This window comes from Lolium rigidum, chromosome 7, assembly GCF_022539505.1.
Source record: "Lolium rigidum isolate FL_2022 chromosome 7, APGP_CSIRO_Lrig_0.1, whole genome shotgun sequence".
In the NCBI taxonomy this organism is placed as follows: domain Eukaryota; kingdom Viridiplantae; phylum Streptophyta; class Magnoliopsida; order Poales; family Poaceae; genus Lolium; species Lolium rigidum.
The window spans coordinates 1,135,349-1,156,598 of NC_061514.1; the positions used below are offsets into that span (position 1 = coordinate 1,135,349).

Sequence of the window (21,250 nt, forward strand, 5' to 3'; positions counted from 1 at the left end):
TGTGCATGTTGTTGAATGTCATGTGTGGCATACCGACGATAGACTATAGTACTTCCCACAGAGCTATTCAAACAAGATATTTCTCTTTTTCATGGCGGAACTAAGATTCTGGTTTTAACTATATCGAAGCAAGATCTCTCTCTTTTTCATGGCGGAACTAAGATTCTGGTTTTAACTCGAGTTCAAACTAGTTCATATATCGACAATGCTTGATAGGTAAGCCTAGTTGCAAGCGACATTTGGCATATGCAAAGCATTATCTAATTCAAATTAGACTAATCTGCTGATAAAACTAAATTAATCTGTTTGGATTATGAAGCGGGATATGGATCGGCGCTGCTTTTTAACCTAGTTGTGTGGGGCAGCGCCCCATTCAATGTTTTGAATCTCAATATAATTTGTTCATATTTGAAGGAAAATGATTCAAAAAAGTTGAATTTATACTAAGATTGTCTCCACTCATCTGCATTTGCCGCGGCTGAAATGTCTGTCTGGGCCCGCCTTGGGTATGAGGCTGCTGACAGCGTAGCAGCTAACGTGTTCCTAGGGTAGTGGGTTGAATAGCTGGCCAAAGGATAACCGTTGGATCGAGATCCGACGGCAAGCTAATACCGAGCTGTTAATTCTTCCAGATCCTCTCGTAGCTCGTGCGGGGGAAGGAACAGATGAAAAAAACAGAAAGAAAATCGGCAGAGTTTTGCAAATAGGACCCTGGTCAGCGGTTTGACCCTCCGCCCTTCCCACTCCCACCCCCAACGACGGCCGGCCATGGCGGCGAGGGTGCGGTTCGGGCTCCTGGTGTCGATGTTCCAGGCCATGTCGCAGGACCGCACGGCGACCAAGAAGCGGGGCCGCCTCCGCGCGTTCCTCGACGTCGTCTACGGGGAGAGCGCCAAGGACGACTACTTCAGCGCGCTCCGCCTCATCATCCCCGGGCTCGACCGCGAGCGCACCTCCTACGGGCTCAAGGAGGCGGCCCTCGCCGCCGTCCTGGTCGACGCGCTCGGGATCGCCAAGGACTCCCCCGACGCTCTCCGCCTCATCAACTGGCGCCGTGGGGGCGGCGGCCGCAACGCCGGCAACTTCGCCCTCGTCGCCGCTGAGGTATCGTACCTCGGATAAACCACTTTCATACCATTCGCTACGACCCCTCGCCGTTGATTGACGGAATGCTGTTTGGGGGTTCGATGGGCTGTGCGAGCTGATTGAATCGCGTATGGGGTTTAGCCGTTTAGGGCCGAGGATTAGAGGTTGACCAGGAGCTTTGACCTTTCAGATATGTGCTTGCATGATGCTTCTTCATATGCCTATAAGTTGTATGATACTATGATTTGCTGCCACTGGTGTGTTATTTGGGGTTTGATGCACAGCTTATGATGAACATGTTCCTTAGCGAGTAGAATGGCTGGAAACTTGATTGGTCTTTGTATGGTTGAATTGGATTGATACTAAGATGTACTACCTCAGTTCTTATTTAATTGACGCACGCCATCGCGTGAAACGTACATTGGTATGCACCGCTCCGCGTCGATTAAAACGGTACGGATGGAGTATAAGAAAAAAGCTGATTCAGTTCAAAATGCATATAGCTGGATTGGCTAATCAAAGTGATGCTTGAAGCCTTGAACTGTTGTTGTCCTGGCAGCTTATCTTGCTGGTTCTTTTCAGGTCGTGCTTAACACAAATTTCCTATTGCTACTCAGGTACTGCAGCGGAGGCAAGGAATGACTTCTGGTGGGTTGACGATAAAGGAGGTTAACGACGCACTCGATCGTCTGTCAGCAAGTGACAATAGGTAGCTTATACATCCATTTTGTTTGCGTTGGTGTATGGCTGCAAAGTCAGAACTCAGAAGTTCTCCCTCATTCTTGGTAGGTCTGAGAAGGCTTTGATTCTTTCAAGTCTGATCAAGAAAACCACTGCCCTTGAAATGAAGTGGCTTCTAATGATTATTCTTAAAGGTGAGTCGTGTTCTACCCATTTTTCCATTTTTGCACATAGTACAATTTTTTATATGCATTTCAAGTGTTTTTGCTTTCCTTTTGATGTTCCTGTATCATCATAGATTTAAAAGTGGGGATCAGTGAGAAGGGTGTATTCCATGAGTTTCATCCCGATGCCGAAGACCTGTTCAATGTCACTTGTGACTTAAAGTTGGTCTGTGAAAAGCTCAATGATCGGAGTCAAAGGCACAAACGTCAGGTGATTATACTTCAGCGTGTAATTTTTTTCTCATTATGTACTATTTAAGTCACAATAATAAAGTCCTGGAAATGTGGTGTTATTTCTGCGTGGAATCGTCCATGTTCTTTTGGATGGATAGGGTGTTTGAATATCTTTCAGGAATATCACATCTTTTTTCATCTCTTATTCCTATGTTGTATGACCAGGATATAGAAGTCGGAAAGGCCGTGAGGCCTCAGCTAGCTCTGAGAGTCAGTAACGCTTCATCTGCTTGGAAGAAGGTATTTCCTTGTTTTTTCTAGCCCCTAGCGGGACTATGAAAGTTTTAGCTATTTTCTAAGGAAATACTTTCTTTGTATTTCTCTTCTGCATCACCTGAATCTGCTTGGTCAAACATACCACTTCCCTCTCTCCAGCTTCATGGCAAACCAGTGGTTGCTGAGTGCAAATTTGATGGCGAGCGTATCCAAATTCACAAAAATGGGGACGATATTCATTTCTTCTCACGGTAAACTAAATGGTTCCGTATTTACTTCCTGCACATTCTTCCGAAACATACTGGTTTCTATTGTCAGCATATTTATGTTTCTGTCTGCAGTTGTTTTCATACTGCAGAGTAGCTTCATGGTAGCCCACTAATGTTTTCTACATATCAGGACCTTTTTTGATCATTCTGAATATGCACCCGCGATGTCCAAATTTATTAAGGAGAATATCTTGGCTGAAAGGTATATTTCTAATCAGTAGTATCCTATCTTATTTATGGGTATTTTAGCATTGACAGGAACTAGGGCCAGACTTTGCATGAAAGAAGAAATATCCATCTCAGGACCCAGTCTTGTCATAACTAATTGGAGGAAATCTTGCCAATGATCGTAGCAATACACAGTTAGATTGTTGGTCCTCTTTGGCTGTAGTTAGCCAGATAGGCATTAGACCTGTCTATCTAGAAGAGGATGCCTCAGGAACAGAGCCCAAAATAAGCCTGAACGTGCTGAATTAGTATGGGACCCTTCTTGCCATTAGTATTATTCCCTAGACACTAGAAGCTCTCCGTGGAACGATATCAATCCTTTGTGTAGATTATTTCATAATACAGCTTGGTTATTCATTCTTAACTCTGATATGAATTCAACTGAATCTTCAGGTGTATTTTGGATGGAGAGCTGCTTGTGTGGGACACTGTGCTTAATCGGTTTGACGAATTTGGCTCAAACCAGGAAATAGGTTTACAAATTTCATTTTAAATAGTAATATTTTGCATGTTCTTTTGAATGTTTAAATCGAACTCAACTATTTTATTCGCAGCAAAGGCTGAAAGTGAGGGGCTGAAGACTGATCGACAGGTATATCATGCATTTGCAATATATATTTGGTTTATTTCAGATTGGCCCTGGTGTGGCAGTCCCTATCTAACCAAATTTACTTTCATTTCCCTTGCAGTTGTGCTGTATCCATCATTTTCAAGTGCTTCTTACATCTTGCTTTCTGTCTTGATAACTTTAGCTGCCAAGTTGGTAATGAAACTCCTTTTGGTTTTAGTGTCTTCGAATATCTTGCATATCTGTTCCTCGGCTTGGTATATGTATATAATACTTTAACACATGACCTGAAAATTATTTCCACTCATCTGCAAATACTTAATGATCAGGACCATTATTATTTTGCCCTTCAGTTTCTCACATCCCTTTTTCTTTTCATGATTGTCATGTTTTTCTTGACGTTAGTAATGTGCAGATATTGCTTTTGACATTCTTTATGCTGGAGAGGGTAGTTTTATCCACCTGAGTTTGACAGAGCGGCATGAAATGTTGCGGAAGTTTGTTAAACCCTTAAAGGGTCGTGTTGAGATTTTGGTCCCAGCAGGTGGTCTGAACATCCATCGTACCCCAGGTAGCCTTGATAATTTATATGCCTGGGATGTTCACTAATTTCCCTGTAAAATTCATGTACCATGCATCCTAATAGGATGGTAAAATCAATGAAATGAAACGCAAAAGTCTTGCGTTTTCACAGGAAAAAAAAATGCTGCCTCAACTCTACATCTGACTCAAATAAGTTGATCTAGATGACGTCATAAAAATTACCACAGGGGTGATAACAGAACTATCCTTTGGTTTTTAATATATACCTTTTTATCTTCACAATTTTATTTTGTTGTAGTGCATAACGAGCTTGATTGTTTCTCTATATACTTTTTTCCCCTTTTAGTACATTTAACAGTAGTTATGTATGCAAATTGTAGATGAACCATGCTGGTCCATTTTTGCACCCAATATTGAAGATATTGAGAAATTCTTCAAGGAGACTGTTGAAAACAGGTTTATTTCCACTTACTAAACAGAAAATACTAGGAACCTGTTTGTAATACTAATACCGATAACTAAATTTAGTCTCCTATGATTATTTAATCCGTTATTTGTTCTTAGAGATGAGGGAATTGTACTAAAGGACCTTGACTCCAAATGGGAACCTGGTGATCGAAATGGAAAGTGGCTTAAATTAAAGCCTGATTATATAAATGCTGGTGCTGATCTGGATGTTATTATTATAGGTTAGCATCATACCACTTACTTGACGTATAAGCTGTAAACGTTTCTATCTGTTGATTGAATTCAGTGATTGAGTGTATGTCTATTACTTTGTTTTTAGGTGGATATTATGGATCAGGGCGTCGAGGGGGAGAGGTCTTTACGTGTTCTTATTTTGAATTTCACATATTTGTTTCACTGTTGAATGTTATCAGATGATGCATAGTTTTGAATGTGTCCTTTTTTATCTGTTCTTACATAGTAACTCGTGGCTATTATATTGCAATTTTATTATTATGCTAAGATCACACTTGAATTGAATTTGTTCCGTAAGTGGATGATATGAAGGAATTCTAATTATTTGAAAAATATTTATAGGTTGCACAGTTTTTAGTTGGTCTTGCAGTGCCTTCAGATGATAATAGTTACCCCAAAAGGTAACCAAACTTTTCTCCTACTGTCATTTGTATGCCTTTTGTATTTTCAATGTGGAGGAAAGCTATAGGTGGAATATGGTTTAGAGGCAGGATCCAGTTTTGCTAATAGTGTATTTCTGATCGTAATAGATAGGTTCTGCTTCATCCCAAAATAAAAAAATGCTAAGTTTTGTTCTTAAGTAAATAAGTTACATAGCCTTTTGATCATGTAGTTTTGATGGTCCAATACTCCCTCCGTCCCAAAATGTAAGCACCCTTGATTTTTGCTTGTCAACAACTTACAACTTCGACTATTATTCGCAAAAAAAACTTTGACTATGATTTGTATTTATAATATGCCCACAAAATTAATATAAAGGTATATAAAATAAAAAAAGTTCGCAAGAAAAATGCAACGATATCATTCATAAATTCCTAATCCATCTAACTTAGCATATATTCACGTAAAAAGAACTTAGCATATATTAATGGTCAAAGACCGTGCAAAATAAAACGCCTTATATTTTGGGATGGAGGGAGTAGTATTTTGTGTTTCTTACGAGCTTTTAATATGGTGAGATTTTCAGAATTTTTATCTCCTCATTTTATGTATTTTGTTTTCCTTGCAAGATTCCTTTCTTTTTGTCGAGTCGGTACTGGTCTCTCCGATGAAGAACTTGCCACTCTAGTCGCGAAACTGAAGCCCCACTTCAGGTATTTATTGTCTTTGTTTCTCCTATTGTATTGGCATTAGTTTACGTGTTTGGAACTATGTGTTAAGGTACTCTATTCCCTTCTCATGAACGGCCATCTTTGAATCAGAAAAAATGAGTACCCCAAAAAACCACCCAGATTTTATGAAGTAACAAACAATTCGAAGGAGCGGCCAGATGTTTGGATAGAAAGCCCTGATAAGTAAGCTTTATTTAATGGTTTGAGTTCTTGGCTTCTTGCTAGCCAGTCTCAGGTGTAGCAAGCATCTGATCAGTTAACTCACGAATTGCAGGTCAGTCATAATATCTATAACAAGTGATATTCGAACAATCAAATCTGAGGTAATCCATTTAACTGATTGAAGGTTGTATTATGTGTTCTTGTCCAATGTAGCAAATCAGTGAGCTGCTCCAACTGTTTTTTTGACACATGCTTCCATTATATTAAAGGTATTTGCTGCCCCATACTGCTTGAGGTTCCCCCGCATTCAACGAGTGAGATATGATAAGCCATGGCACGAGTGCCTTGATGTGCAGTGTAATTCTCTTTGCGCTTTTAGTTTATTGTTTTATCAATACCCTCATTTTCAGTTTGAATATCTTATAGTAAGGTAAGCTGCTTTTGATGCCTTGTATATTAAATATATATTTCAAAGATGAACTCTGAAATATTGATCATCACAGCATTTGCGGAGATTGTGCATTCAAGTAATGGGACAATGCACAAGGCAGAAGATGCTAAGAGTCTGAAAAATGACAACTTAAAGAACTCAAAAACAAACAAAAGGAGAGAGAAGAAGAATGTATCAATCATCCCTGCACATCTTATGAAGACTGATGTATCAGGCTTAAAGGGAGAAACCCTGATATTTGCAAACACGATGTTCTGTATCCTTTTTTTGGCATATTTTTCACCACCTACACTATTGTGTCGACGATTGAGGAACTATATCTGCATTTTTTACAGCACACCATATATTCGAAATGGTACATTCCTTATTTTACTTAGATTTTGTCAACACCCCTCCATCATATAACCTCGACTATTTCCATAAACTGGTTGTGGAGAACGGAGGATCTTTCTCAATGAATCTTAATGACTCAGTTACTCACTGTATAGCAGCGGAGAAGAAAGGTATTCCCCTTTTCTCGTGCAGGACTACTTTCTTTTTTCTTATTCTGAGTGTTGAGTGCATACAGTTTAGAGGTAGTTTGCTGCACTCTCAGGTATCAAATATAAGGCAGCCATACGCCACGGAAGGATCATCCATCATTCATGGATCTTGGACTGTTCCAAGCAAAAATGTCTTCTTCGTTTGCAACCCAAGTTCGTCCCTTGGTTACATCCCATATTTCTCTCTTCTATCTATTTACCGAACATATTCTAAACACAATTCATTGTACAGGTATATCCTCTTTCTTGCAGATTTTGCCAGGCACAAATTTCCTGAAGAGATCGACTCGTACGCTGACTTTTACTACTGGGACATCGACGTTGCTGACCTCAAGCAGGTGTGAAGCTCTTTTCTGTATGCAGCAAATGCTGCTTTATCTCATTATAAACAATAATATGATAATGTTACAGGGGGTCTGAATTAATCATGTTATTTGAGCTATAGCAAAACTCTAACCAGGCACTAGAACCTGATAGCATTGTTTATAAAAGAACGACCAAGACACCAGGCACCAAGAGAGTTGAACCCTGGTGGGCATAGGCGAGGTGTTTCTATGCGGTCTCTATGGCCATACTGTGCCACAGCCTGGGCTTCTTGAATCAAGCCTAATATGGCTCATTATTTGGCCCAAGAACGTGGGATTGCTCTGAATTAGTTAAAGTAGCCCAGTCTTAGTTTTGGCTCACGTTCCACCTCTGCTGGTGGGTGGGTTAACGCTCATGCGACCCCACCAACTGGTTGGTGCTCAGTTTTCCCAATCAGCTATATAGTGCAAGGTGCACATACTACACTACACCCTATTAGCTGGGAGCTACATGAAATTTGTATATATAGTATATATACATAAGCCACGGAATGTCTAGTACATATTTTTTACAGTGCTAATTTGCAAAATATCAACATGTGCCTTGGGATCAGGAATCTGGAATAGGGCAATTTAGAGAGATCTGAAGACCACATGGATGTACATTTTGTGAGTAAATCCTCACAGAGAAATCACTACTTGATATCTCTTGGGCAGATAAATCATGTTATGATATCCCTTACAGATACATATATCATTTGGCAAATTTCACCAATCTAAGTCTTCCTAATAATGCCGATCCAAAAACCCATCTAATTATCAATGTTGGGCTTGGTATGACAGCACCCATAGATAAGTTTGCATCGATACTTCCCCGTAGAACCATGTATTATTTGCATCCCCTGGCATTGTAAGTTTATTTTCAAGACATTTTATCACATAATTTTTTAGCTTGTAGTCTTGTGCAAAGAAGGTTGCTCTGAGTAGCAAGTGGTGGCGAAGGTGTTACAGGCTGTGACTTGAATTTTTTTTTGTCCTTTTTACAAGGACTTGTTTATGATGATTCGTTTTGATGTTTCTTCTTCCATTGGCTCATTGTTCAGATTTTCAGCAACATCGACAAAGTTCCTGTCGATCCAAGCATGGTACATCGGTACAAAAAGAAGTACTATGCAGATGAAAGATTCTGCTTCTTCCAGGGTTGCTGCATTTACTTCTATCATGCACCTTTAGTGTAAGTTCCATATACTGTCAAATATTATCATCCATGTGATGTCACTACTTATTTGTTTCTCTCATTTCTTTTTCTCTTCCTGGAGTAATGAGGACTACAATGTAATATCTGATCTTGCACTGAAGAGGGTGAAGCAGGACCTTACCATGCATGGTGGTCAGTTTTGCAGCAGCCTTGCTCCTGCAACCCATTTGGTTATAGTTTCAGTTCTTCAGGTGTACAATTTTGACATAGTGTACAAGAGGTAATGATTTAAATACTTATAACTTTTTGTACTCCCTTCGGCCCTAAATACTTGTCACAGGTTCAATAAACCTAGACAGATTTAAGCCTACATTTCGCCTAAATCTGCGGCAAGTATTTAGGGCCGGAGGGAGTATATTATGTGAGAGACGGCAAGTAGGAACAGGATTGAGTCTATTGTTTATGCAGCTTCCCTCCAGCTGAGAGACGTTACCTACATGACAAAAGATTGCATGTAGTCACTAATAAGTGGTTAGAAGATTCAGTGGATAAACAACTGAAGCTTCCTGAAACAGCCTACAACCTTAAACCAGATACATTAGAAGAAGTACATATCGAAAGGAGGTACTGTATTTGTTAAATGTTCACATTTTAAGGTTCAACATCTCTACCACTTCATATATTTTATATAAAAGTACTATTTACCTGATGGTTGTTATCGTGATATTTTATTTCAGTGAGGAGAATATCCAGCCCTCTAATGACAAGCACGTGGAAGACGTGGAGGTTGAACCATCTCATGCTAAAAATGTAAGGAAAAGGGGCAGGCCGGCCAGCAGTAGTTCAAGAACTGTACGGGCTGCTCCTAAGCCAGTCCGAAGAACAAAGGCTAGAAGAGGAAATAAGCATGCAAAGATAGATGATATTGAATCTGAAGAAAGTGGCCCTGGTGAAACAGGCCAGGATGATCTAAAGTCAAACACAGATGACATCTCTAAGATGGAAGAAGATAGCAGCGACAAAGATCATAGACCACCTCGAGCTGCTCCTAGACCAGTTCGAAGAACAAATGCTAGAAGAGGAAATCGGCGTGCGAAAGTAGATTATCATGAATCTGAAGAAAGTGAACCTGGTGAAGGTCAAGAAGATCAAAACATGGACACGAAGGAAGATAACCTGGACAAAGACCTAGGACCACCTCCAGGTGCCCAGTTCATCGCATTGGATGAGGAAAAGCCCAAAGTTGTCAAATTGACTGCCGCGGAGGAGACAGCAAGCAGTCCAAAATACGAAAGCAAGGGAACTTCTGAAATAACAAACACTGTTGAAGGAACAAGCATGAGAGGAGAGAAGATAGAACAGATGGTTGATCCTTTGCACGCAATGCTTCTTGACATGTTACCATCACTTAGGAACATACAGGGAGAACATGCGAGCAGCGCTCCACCAGCCAAAGTTGAGATCGATCCACCACGGGTGGGAAGTTCGACAACAAATTACAGGGCACCGGTGCCTGAGACAGGAAGCTCTGCATCAAACTCTGCGGCTCCAGTACCGCAGACAGGAAGTTCCACACACGGCACCAACATTCCAGCTCCAGCTCCAGATGGTGCTGCTCCAAAGAAGAAAAAGGTGAGCTACAAAGATATGGCTGGTGAGCTTCTGAAAGATTGGTGAGAGCGCTCTACCACTTTGTGGTCTGGGTAATCTGTACGCCGCATGTCTTTGGCCATGTTCATTGTCCTGTAAATATGACGAATGCTTGCAAGAATTGACCCTGTCCGTTAGCATCGCCCTAGTTTTCTTGTTTTGCGCGGTGAGAGCAGAAACGTGAGCCGTTCCTGATGAAACTGATGTTGGACCAAACTGGGCTTCAAGTTCTGAAGGGCTATTGGGAGATTTTATTTCTGTTGCTTAATGTGACCTTCTAGAAAAAGAAACTCTCCACTAAACCCGGCCAGCTCTCACTTCCCCTTCTTAATATAGACAGCTCTTTTTCCATGCAGGAGACCGGGTCTCCCTGGCAACGAGCACCGCACACGCGAGAGCCAGCAGCCTCTTCCTCCCCGTATCCCTCCCCTTGTCGCGTCATTCCTTCGTTTGCAAACCATTGCAAGCAACCTTCCATGGACGAGCACACAGGTGTGGCGGCGTCCAATTGACGCGCAACAGGTGCTACAGAGAAAGCGCCAACAGAGCGTGAGAAAACAGAGAGGAGCACATAGGATAGACATGTCGAACCCGCAGGGGAAGAAGGGGAACAGGAACACAGGCGGCGGCGGGCCGACTGGCGCCCGGTCGTCGGGGCAGGGGATGAAGTTCGCTCGCCGGACTGCGAGCGGGCGGTACCTTAGCCTGTCACGTGAGGACATCGACATGGAGGGCGAGCTGGCGGCGGACTACGCCAACTACACGGTGCAGATCCCGCCGACGCCGGACAACCAGCCCATGATGGACGGCGCGGAGCCGACGACCGTGGCAATGAAGGCCGAGGAGCAGTACGTGTCCAACTCGCTCTTCACCGGCGGCTTCAACAGCGTCACGCGCGCCCACCTCATGGACAGGGTCATCGACTCCGACGTGACGCACCCGCAGATGGCCGGCGTCAAGGGAGCCCGCTGCGCCATGCCGGCCTGCGACGGCAAGGTCATGCGCAACGAGCGCGGCGAGGACATCGACCCCTGCGAGTGTAGGTTCAAGATCTGCCGTGACTGCTACCTGGACGCCCAGAAGGACGGCTGCATCTGCCCGGGGTGCAAGGAGCACTACAAGATCGGCGAGTACGCCGACGACGACCCCAACGACGTCTCGTCGGGGAAGCTCCACCTCCCGGGCCCCGGCGGCCTCAACAACAACAAGTCCCTTCTCGCGCGGAACCAGAACGGCGAGTTCGACCATAACCGGTGGCTCTTCGAGAGCTCCGGCACCTATGGCTACGGCAACGCGTTCATGCCCAAGGGCGGCATGTACGAGGACGACCTGGACGAGGACGACCTCGGCGGCGACGGTGCCATGCAGGACCTCAACCAGAAGCCGTTCAAGCCGCTGACGCGCAAAATGCCGATGCCGGCGTCCATCATCAGCCCGTACCGGATCTTCATTGTCATCCGGATGTTCGTGCTCATATTCTACCTCACGTGGCGTATCCGTAACCCCAACATGGAGGCGCTCTGGCTGTGGGGCATGTCCATCGTCTGCGAGCTCTGGTTCGCCTTCTCCTGGCTGCTCGACATGCTCCCCAAGGTGAACCCCATCAACCGGAGCACCGACCTCGCCGTGCTCAAGGAGAAGTTTGAGACGCCCACCCCGTCCAACCCACACGGCAGGTCCGACCTGCCGGGCCTGGACGTGTTCGTGTCCACGGCCGACCCGGAGAAGGAGCCGGTGCTCACCACGGCCAACACTATACTGTCCATCCTGGCCGTGGACTACCCGGTGGAGAAGCTCGCGTGCTACGTTTCGGATGATGGTGGCGCGCTGCTGACCTTCGAGGCGATGGCGGAGGCGGCGAGCTTTGCCAACATCTGGGTGCCGTTCTGCAAGAAGCACGATATCGAGCCCCGCAACCCCGACAGCTATTTCAGCATCAAAGGAGACCCGACCAAGGGCAAGCGGCGGTCGGACTTCGTCAAGGACCGGCGTAAGGTGAAGCGCGAGTATGATGAGTTCAAGGTGCGCATCAACGGCCTCCCGGACTCCATCCGCCGGCGCTCCGACGCCTTCAACGCCCGCGAGGACATGAAGATGCTCAAGCACCTCCGCGAGACGGGCGCCGACCCGTCTGAGCAGCCCAAAGTGAAGAAGGCGACCTGGATGGCCGACGGCACGCATTGGCCGGGTACTTGGGCCGCGTCGGCGCCTGACCACGCCAAAGGAAATCACGCCGGCATACTTCAGGTAGTATTCATGAGAGTGTTTATATGCATCCACCAAATTAACATGATTATTACTACCCCTCTGTCCGTGAATACAAGGTCACATCGTTTTCCATGTCAAACTTTGACTAATGATTTATAGATAACCAAATATAAGTTATATATCATTTTAAAATATATAATTGGAAAGTTCATTAAAATCTGATGATATACTTTTAAATGACATGCAACTCATATTTAGATAACTAAATTATTAGTTAAATTTTGCCTAAAAAAAGTGGCCTTGTATTTAAGAATGGAGGAAGTACTAAACATTGCATTCTTGACATTTAGGTGATGCTGAGGCCGCCGTCACCAGACACACTCTACGGGATGCACGACGAGGAGCAGCTGATCGACTACAGCGATGTGGACATCCGGCTGCCGATGCTGGTATACATGTCAAGGGAGAAGCGGCCAGGGTACGACCACAACAAGAAGGCCGGAGCCATGAATGCGCTGGTGCGGTGCTCCGCCGTCATGTCCAATGGCCCCTTCATCCTCAACTTCGACTGCGACCACTACATCAACAACGCGCAGGCCGTCCGCGAGGCCATGTGCTTCATGATGGACCGCGGTGGCGAGCGCATCTGCTACATCCAGTTCCCGCAGAGGTTCGAGGGCATCGACCCATCCGACCGCTACGCCAACCACAACACCGTCTTCTTCGACGGGAACATGCGCGCGCTCGACGGCCTCCAGGGGCCCATGTACGTCGGCACGGGCTGCATGTTCCGGCGGTTCGCGCTCTACGGCTTCGACCCGCCCCGCACGGCGGAGTACACCGGCTGGATGTTCAAGAAGAAGAAGGTGACCACGTTCAAGCAGGACCCGGAGTCGGACACGCAGTCGCTCAAGACGGAGGACTTCGACGCCGAGCTCACGGCGCAGCTGGTGCCCAGGCGTTTCGGCAACTCGTCGGCGATGCTGGCGTCCATCCCCGTCGCCGAGTTCCAGGCGCGCCCCATCGCCGACCACCCGGCGATACTGCACGGCAGGCCACCGGGCTCGCTCACCGTGCCTCGCGCTCCGCTCGACCCGCCCACCGTCGCCGAGGCCGTCTCCGTCATCTCCTGCTGGTACGAGGACAAGACAGAGTGGGGCGAGCGCGTGGGGTGGATCTACGGCTCCGTCACCGAGGACGTGGTCACCGGCTACCGCATGCATAACCGCGGCTGGCGCTCCGTCTACTGGATCAGCAAGCGTGATGCCTTCCTCGGCACTGCCCCCATCAACATGACCGACCGCCTGCATCAGGTTCTTTCCTTCGATTTCCCTAGCTAGTAGTCACCACCTAAATTTGTTCCTCAGTGAGTGTTACACCACCTGCATTTCCTATACCAACGGTGATCCATCGATCTCAAGGTGCTGCGATGGGCGACGGGGTCGGTGGAGATCTTCTTCTCGCGGAACAACGCGTTCCTGGCGTCACGGAGACTCATGTTCCTGCAGCGGGTGGCGTACCTCAACGTCGGCATCTACCCGTTCACCTCCATCTTCCTGCTCACCTACTGCTTCATCCCGGCGCTCTCCCTCTTCTCCGGCTTCTTCATCGTGCAGACGCTCAACGTCGCCTTCCTCTGCTACCTCCTCACCATCACCATCACCCTCATCGCGCTTGGCGTCCTCGAGGTCAAGTGGTCCGGCATAGAGCTCGAGGACTGGTGGCGCAACGAGCAGTTCTGGCTCATCTCAGGCACGCGCATCCTGCTGGCTCTAACGACCTAATTAAGCTAGGATCATGCATGATACTGACGTGACGACCTTGACAATTCATGTGATGACAGGCACAAGCGCGCACCTTTACGCGGTGGTGCAGGGGCTGCTCAAGGTGATGGCCGGGATCGAGATCTCCTTCACGCTCACGGCCAAGGCGGCGGCGGAGGACAACGAGGACATCTACGCGGACCTCTACGTCGTCAAGTGGTCGTCACTGCTCATCCCGCCTATCACCATCGGCATGATCAACATCATCGCCATCGCCTTTGCCTTCGCCCGCACCGTCTACAGCGACAACCCACGGTGGGGCAAGTTCATCGGCGGCGGCTTCTTCAGCTTCTGGGTGCTCGCGCATCTCTACCCATTTGCAAAGGGCCTCATGGGCCGCCGCGGCAAAACGCCCACTATCGTCTTCGTCTGGTCAGGCCTCATCTCCATCACCATCTCCCTCCTATGGGTCGCCATCAGTCCGCCCGACGCAAACTCTTCTGGCGGTGTTCGCGGTGCCGGGTTTCAGTTTCCTTGATTGATTTGGATGTCTCATATGTTAATCCCTTGCTGTATGTGTCAAAATCAGCAGGGCTGCACACCAGCTCGTACGGATTAAGGTGGTGCGGTGTAATAGATGAGTTAGCAAAGTTGTTGTATTGAGTTCTTCGATACTTTGTTCTCCCGTAGATTTGAGAGGATTGGGTCGTGGTGTGTTTATATAGAGAAATGGGCTTTGTAAAGGTTAAACTGGTCGAGTTGAAGGAAAATTGGATATAATCTTATAAAATTGTATACATCGAAAATGTTCGCCTTCTCACCAAAAGCTTGTCTATTTCATCTCCCTAACCTAGTGACCTTTTTCTACTCATTTTCAAAGTTTGCATGATGTTTCTTAATTCTTGGTTGTACGAAATCAAGTACGGAGCATAACATTTTCTGTCCAGGGAACTTTACAACTTAACTGAATGAAGCCAACAAATGGATTGGACAAATCCGCATCGAAGGTATAAACCCTTTTGTTACCTCCACCATGCGATGAACTGTGACTTGCTCATGAGACCTCCACTAAGGCACTAACTTTTGTTTCTCCAACAGATCTTCCTGCCTCTGACCAAGCTCCTTAAAATAAATAAGATCTATTGTTGTCCGAAGTCTCTAAATCCGTGTCATCCACCATCTCCACAAATGGGATGGAGTCAGACGATGTGCCTTGGGAGGCGTGCTCGCTGTTACCAGGCAGCAGGGGGATGGGGATTCCACGTGCCATTTATCAGCCAGGCGGCATTGCAAAGTGCTCCCACTTCGCCAACGTAGGCCCCATGGAGACGACGGCAGTACCACCACCCTAGGCGCGCCCGCTGCGGTCAGTGAACCTGCCATGCTCGATTCCGTGGAGAGTATCAACTCTCACCGAGACACCGAGGCATATTATAACAACACTATGGTAGTAATGAGCATGGACAGTTTTGTGCCAACAGAAAGTTTTTGAATTTACCTGTTTGGCTTGTGTTTAACTTTTGTGTGGTTATGTAGCTTGTTGACCGACACACCCTTGTGTGCTCTAAGAGCAAGTAAAAGACAAATGGGATTTCTCTATAATATAAACAGGAAAAAGCTTACACAAGATCAAATTCAAGAGTTCACCTCTTTATCCAAAACCTTAAAAATCTTTCTTTCACTATCTTTCAATTAAAGCTTACTTTAGGTTGACGAAGATATTTTCAAACTGATTTCTAAATACTGGAGGAATGGGATCTATGCCTTATATCATCCATTTTCCCGGCCAAATAAAATTCTTCTAAAACAATTTTGTTATTATTTTAAACCTTCGTATTTACCTAATACTTGGAAATGGCGATTCTATCATTCAATGCATCAAAAATTATCTTTTAGAAGTGAGAAAAAATTATGCAATGCTCATATATGGGCAGAGAACATAACTAACCCCAAATAAATTATATAAAATGATTTTTCAATGCTATTTTTCAAAAATATCAACACTAGCTCTTCTTGGCCTTTTTGAAATTTAAATACTAACATAAAGATCAAATCTTATTTTTACAGGTTTGGGGACCCTTGCCCCACACCTAAACCACCACAATGCACCGTCTAGCACACTGCCCCTCTTTCAAACAATTTGGACCGTTTCGAAATCAAGTTTTTGGGGCAAATGTTGGCCGAGCCAAGTTTTGATTCAAAATTTGTACAAACCTTGCCCTAGCTCCTGCCACTTTGTAAGGGTAATTTACCGTTAATCGTTATTTTGGTTGACACCGGAGCTGATTGGAGACCGCTCATTTGATAAAGAAAACAGTGCATGTGTTTTGCCTTTATTATTTTATATTCTTGTTTGAGTAAAATAGGAAACACCACACTATTAAATGGGGTGGTCTTGATGAGATTAATGGGGACATCCTACACACAAGTGAGGAGAGTTTTGGCTTTTGGAGAAATATCTTTTTGGGTGTTTTCTACGAAACCGGCTCCAACTTCGGTCAATCGGTTCTACCTCCAAAAATATTCTTCTGGCGGCGTTCGCGGCACCAGGTTCTAGTTTCCTTGATTGATTAGGACGCCCCATTTGTTAATTCCTTGTTGTATGTGTCAAAATCAGCATGGATGCACGCCAGCACGGATCGAGGTGGCGCACTGTAATACATGAGTTAGCAAAGTTGTTGTATTGAGTTCTTCAATACTTTGTCCTTTTGTAAATTTGAGAGGATCGGGTCGGTGTGTTTATGTAGAGAAATGGGCTTTGTAAAAGTTAAATTGGCCGAGTTGAAGAAAAATTCGATATAATCATATAAAATTATATACATTGAAATGTTCCCCTCCCCATTAAATTGGCTACGGCTCTCCTATGTGGCCTAGTGACCTTCTATATGTTATCCTTTCTTAAAATGCTCCACTTAAGCTTCCCAACACTCAAGGTTAACCGGTGAGGGTGGATAAGTTCAAAGCATCCCCCCTGATATGAGTCAAAATAATATTCACAATGTCAAAGGACTTCTACATAATAAAAAAAATTAAATATATTTGCTATTAACCATAAGAACGTCTCATAGCATATTACTGACTTGGGTATGTTCATTGCCATTGTTTAGCCAAACAATCCATCATCATTGTTGTTAGCATAGCCATGCTCATGATGGGAAAAGTTTGATCATCTGACAACAAGCGAGCTAGTTTTATTAGAGGCATAACTAGGAACTATTTCTTTCTTGTTTATCTCTCTACACCTGCTAGTGAGATTTTCTTCGAATCTCGTATTCGAGGAACGTCGTAGTTATAACATAAAGGATAAACTTAATTATAAATATTGAGTTATAGATAATAAATATTCAATTTTTTGCGCACCTCTATAATAGAGTTAGAGGGTAGATTAGATTGGCTGTCCCAAGGTGCCTCGTTGGGTAGGTATTCTCTTTATTATATAGTGTATAAGATGTACAATGACAAGACCTATACGCATATGATTACATACGCTAACACCCTTCTTGGCCTTTTTGAAATTCAAATACTAACATAAAGATCAAATCTTATTTTTACAGGTTTGGGGACCCTTGCCCCACACCTAAACCAGCACAATGCACCGTCTAGCGCACTCCCCCTCTTTCAAACAATTTGGACCGTTTCGAAATCAAGTTTTTTGGGCAAATGTTGGCCGAGCCAAGTTTTGATTCAAAATTTGCACAAACCTTGCCCTAGCTCCTGCCACTTTGTAAGGGTAATTTACCGTTAATCGTTATTTTGGTTGACACCGGAGCTGATTGGAGACCGCTCATTTGATAAAGAAAACAGTGCATGTGTTTTGCCTTTATTATTTTATATTCTTGTTTGAGTAAAATAGGAAACGCCACACTATTAAATGGGGTGGTCTTGATGAGATTAATGGGGACATCCTACACACAAGTGAGGAGAGTTTTGGCTTTTGGAGAAATATCTTTTTGGGTGTTTTCTACGAAACCGGCTCCAACTTCGGTCAATCGGTTCTACCTCCAAAAATATCTTTTTAGAAGAATGTGCAACTGGAATTGGAAAACAGGGGGGCGAGAGAGAAAAGAGAGACCTCCTGATTGGGGGCTAGGCGGTGTTGTAGGAGTGGTGCGGGTTATAACATGTAAAAACTGTCAGAATTAACAGGCGAGGGTAAGGAAAAAAAACAGCCTAACACACGTTCTTTTTCTGTCCCCGTATACATAATGAAACAAGCACCAACTCATAGAGATGTGATGGCAAGCACAAGCACAAACCTTCACGCGACTGTTGCTCTTCTCGTACCCAGCATTGATAAAGCAAACGTTTTCCAAAAAAAAAGTTAATTGTAAAAAATTAGATTGTATTTGCTAAGTCGCAAATATTCCACGCGAGCGCACGCGCTATTGATGTATATTTCACCTCTTACTACTATCTAGAAGACAACAAACACTCCTCCTTATAAGGTGCTCTCAATCTTCCTAGCCTAGCAAGGTGGGACTAAATATTGCAATGGTTCAATAGCCAAACCATCAATGATGCCCCGGTTTCACTATTGGGCTGGTATTTAATTGGGCCAAGCTAGTTTGTGGTTGCTGGGCTGATGTAGATTTTGCAGCCGGTCATATTTCCATGCTGGTCTGGCATAATGCAGATGTTGTCTTTGGGGTCATGCATGCGATTTATATCTAGCTGAATCCATGGTCAAAAGAATAAGAAGATTCGGTACACATGTAGTTTATATCAGCTTGGATGGTTCTTCTACTAGTAAGAGGGACACTACCTTTTTTTTTGGTAAACACTTTACACCAAAGTTCGATGGAAGTTGATTGATCCAACCAATCAGTTGCCATCGATCTATATTTCATCCCAGGGTCTTCAGCAAGTTACTTCTCACGTTCTAGGAAATAAAAAAACACCCGGTAACTCCGCATGATATGCCATTAGACCGGAAATTCCAGCTAATCCCAATTCGCGTTGATTTTTCTACTTCCCAAAATCGTCTCGCTACCAAAACGCAGACGTTGCTTTCCCCCCACCGTGCCTCCATTGTTCTTCAGAATGCATCGCAACCTTCTACTCTACCTGAATTGACAACTGCGTTGTCACGCGTGTCGCTCTGCCGAGGGGAACCATCGCCGGAGCACACCTGATTGCAGGCAGGATGTCATGGTCGTTGTCGCCAGGGGCCACATGGCTATTGTCTCATTTTCTCTTGAATATATGCATCTGACTGCAGGAATTTGATCATTCCTTTTTCCTCAAAACTAGGTTCCTGCCCATCCCCTTTTCCGTCTTTTTGTTGTGCCCAGACGTACTTATACAAGGTACTAAATTTATGTGCTTCCATAAGAATAGTTTAGGTTCAGATAGCATTAAATGTCTGCTTCATAGCATCTATGCTTGCTATGTATCTACGTTTTTTTCTTGCAGATGGTTTTTGGCATGCTTCTAAAGCTTGTGTTTTTGTTTCCATTGTTATTTTTTTCCAATTTAACCAAGACTCATGCTTCCTGCATCTCCCATATAAGTACATGTCAAAGATACATATCAGCACATGCTTGACATGTTTCCTTCATTCGTTATATTATATATGTGTTTGTTATTCTTCACAAATGCTTCTTTGAGGTTATATAAGGTGCTCTCAAGTTCTGTAGTCTAACAAGGCGGAACTAAATATTGCAATGGTTCAACATGCAAGCTATCTATAATGCCCATATTTCACTATTGGGCTGGTATTCACTTGGGCCAAGCTAGTTTATGGTTGCTGGGCTGACGTATGTTTGGCAGGCAGCCATGTTGATCTGGATGATGCAGGTGCATGCTTTGAGGTTATGCATGCAATTTATATCCATCCGTGGACCCATGATCAAAAGAATGAAGAGAGGTATTATGCATGCAGTTTATACCAGCTTGGATAATCCATCTTCTAGTACTAGTGACACTACTCTTTTTAACAACGGCTTATCATATGAGATAAGGTACACCACCAATGATTGACTTATTAGTATTGTTAATATTAGTACTAACTTAATTTATACACCAAAATGGTAATTCTTAGTCCATGTTTAATTGAGTAATAATTAATACAAAGTCCTAAACAGCTGCATTCTCTCGCTATTTCCTTTAATTTAACATTTTATATCGATCTCTCTTGAAAAATCTGGATTAAGGTGTGGTATTTTCACTCCGGCTCTCGCTGTGTGCAGCAATCTAGTCCCGGTGTTTTTCGAGCTCATGCAGGGCACGCGCAAGGTTTACATCAACATGGTTTTCACCAAAGTTTTGTCAACACACCAGCGCTGTCGTTATACCGTCCACATGTTGACATATACATCAAGGCATGACGAAGGCATGCCCGTGTCCACGACACCGACGACGACATTGACCACGTCCAACAGCTAAGACTGCAACGATAAAGCAGCGTCCAACGGCTAAGACTGCACCGACGACATTAACCGTGCATATTGTCCCGACAAAACCAATATGTACCCGATGGGCTTCCTCCCGTTCTAGCAAAATTAGTGGGCTAAAACTGCATCGAAAAGACAACAAATCTTGCCACACAAAATAACATATAGTTCAACCTTAAGGTAAGAGTTCTTACACAACACATCTTTCCACACATAATTGTAACACACAACCATATACACTGCAATCTAGTGTCGGTATTTTCACTCCGTCTCTCGCTATGTGCAACAATCTAGTGCTAGAATTTTCAGAAGCTCATGCCGATACAACATCCTCCTCGCCTTCTCTTTCATATCCACACTTACCGGCCTCGCCGGCTTCCTCAAAGGTTGCTAGGCGAAGATCGACCGTTGCCCTATGATAGAATTGTAATACTGGTCCTAGAGTGCAGTACAACGACCAAACCGTATCCTTCTAAAGCTAAGGTGAGGGCTTTTCTCACATCCAATAACATGTAGCCGAGCACCCCGATCGAGGAATTGTTCCTCCAAAATGCGAACATAGTATCAACGCGGATCATAGGTGCTTCCACCACTTCCACACCGAACCAACCCGGGGAGGTTTGTCTCATCGGGGTCGTGGCACCTGGTCTTGATTAAAAAAGATCGAACCGGTTCCATAAATTAGTTGGATCCAATTTTAAATTTCTCCATTCCTA

General features: G+C 44.4%; 2 protein-coding genes across 2 annotated transcripts; both read left to right on the forward strand.

The window, feature by feature from the left end:
- Positions 1-768: 768 nt before the first annotated feature.
- On the forward strand, positions 769-10,339 carry LOC124670734 (putative DNA ligase 4). The gene is made up of 27 exons (XM_047207209.1): positions 769-1,104; positions 1,704-1,795; positions 1,876-1,961; positions 2,066-2,202; positions 2,391-2,465; positions 2,601-2,692; positions 2,841-2,912; positions 3,332-3,411; positions 3,493-3,530; positions 3,628-3,634; positions 3,922-4,077; positions 4,430-4,505; positions 4,614-4,738; positions 4,837-4,871; positions 5,094-5,152; positions 5,762-5,845; positions 5,954-6,046; positions 6,138-6,186; positions 6,295-6,382; positions 6,529-6,732; positions 6,854-6,979; positions 7,072-7,171; positions 7,251-7,356; positions 8,427-8,557; positions 8,643-8,801; positions 8,990-9,145; positions 9,259-10,339. The coding sequence occupies exons 1-27, from the start codon at positions 769-771 to the stop codon at positions 10,196-10,198; spliced, it is 3,702 nt and encodes a 1,233-aa protein (XP_047063165.1). The 3' UTR covers positions 10,199-10,339.
- A 414-nt stretch (positions 10,340-10,753) lies between these two features.
- LOC124679200 (cellulose synthase-like protein D3) lies at positions 10,754-14,680 on the forward strand. Its single transcript, XM_047215000.1, has 4 exons — positions 10,754-12,418; positions 12,730-13,692; positions 13,801-14,131; positions 14,223-14,680. Exons 1-4 carry the CDS (start codon positions 10,754-10,756, stop codon positions 14,678-14,680), a joined length of 3,417 nt encoding a protein of 1,138 aa, XP_047070956.1.
- The last annotated feature ends 6,570 nt before the right edge of the window (positions 14,681-21,250 follow it).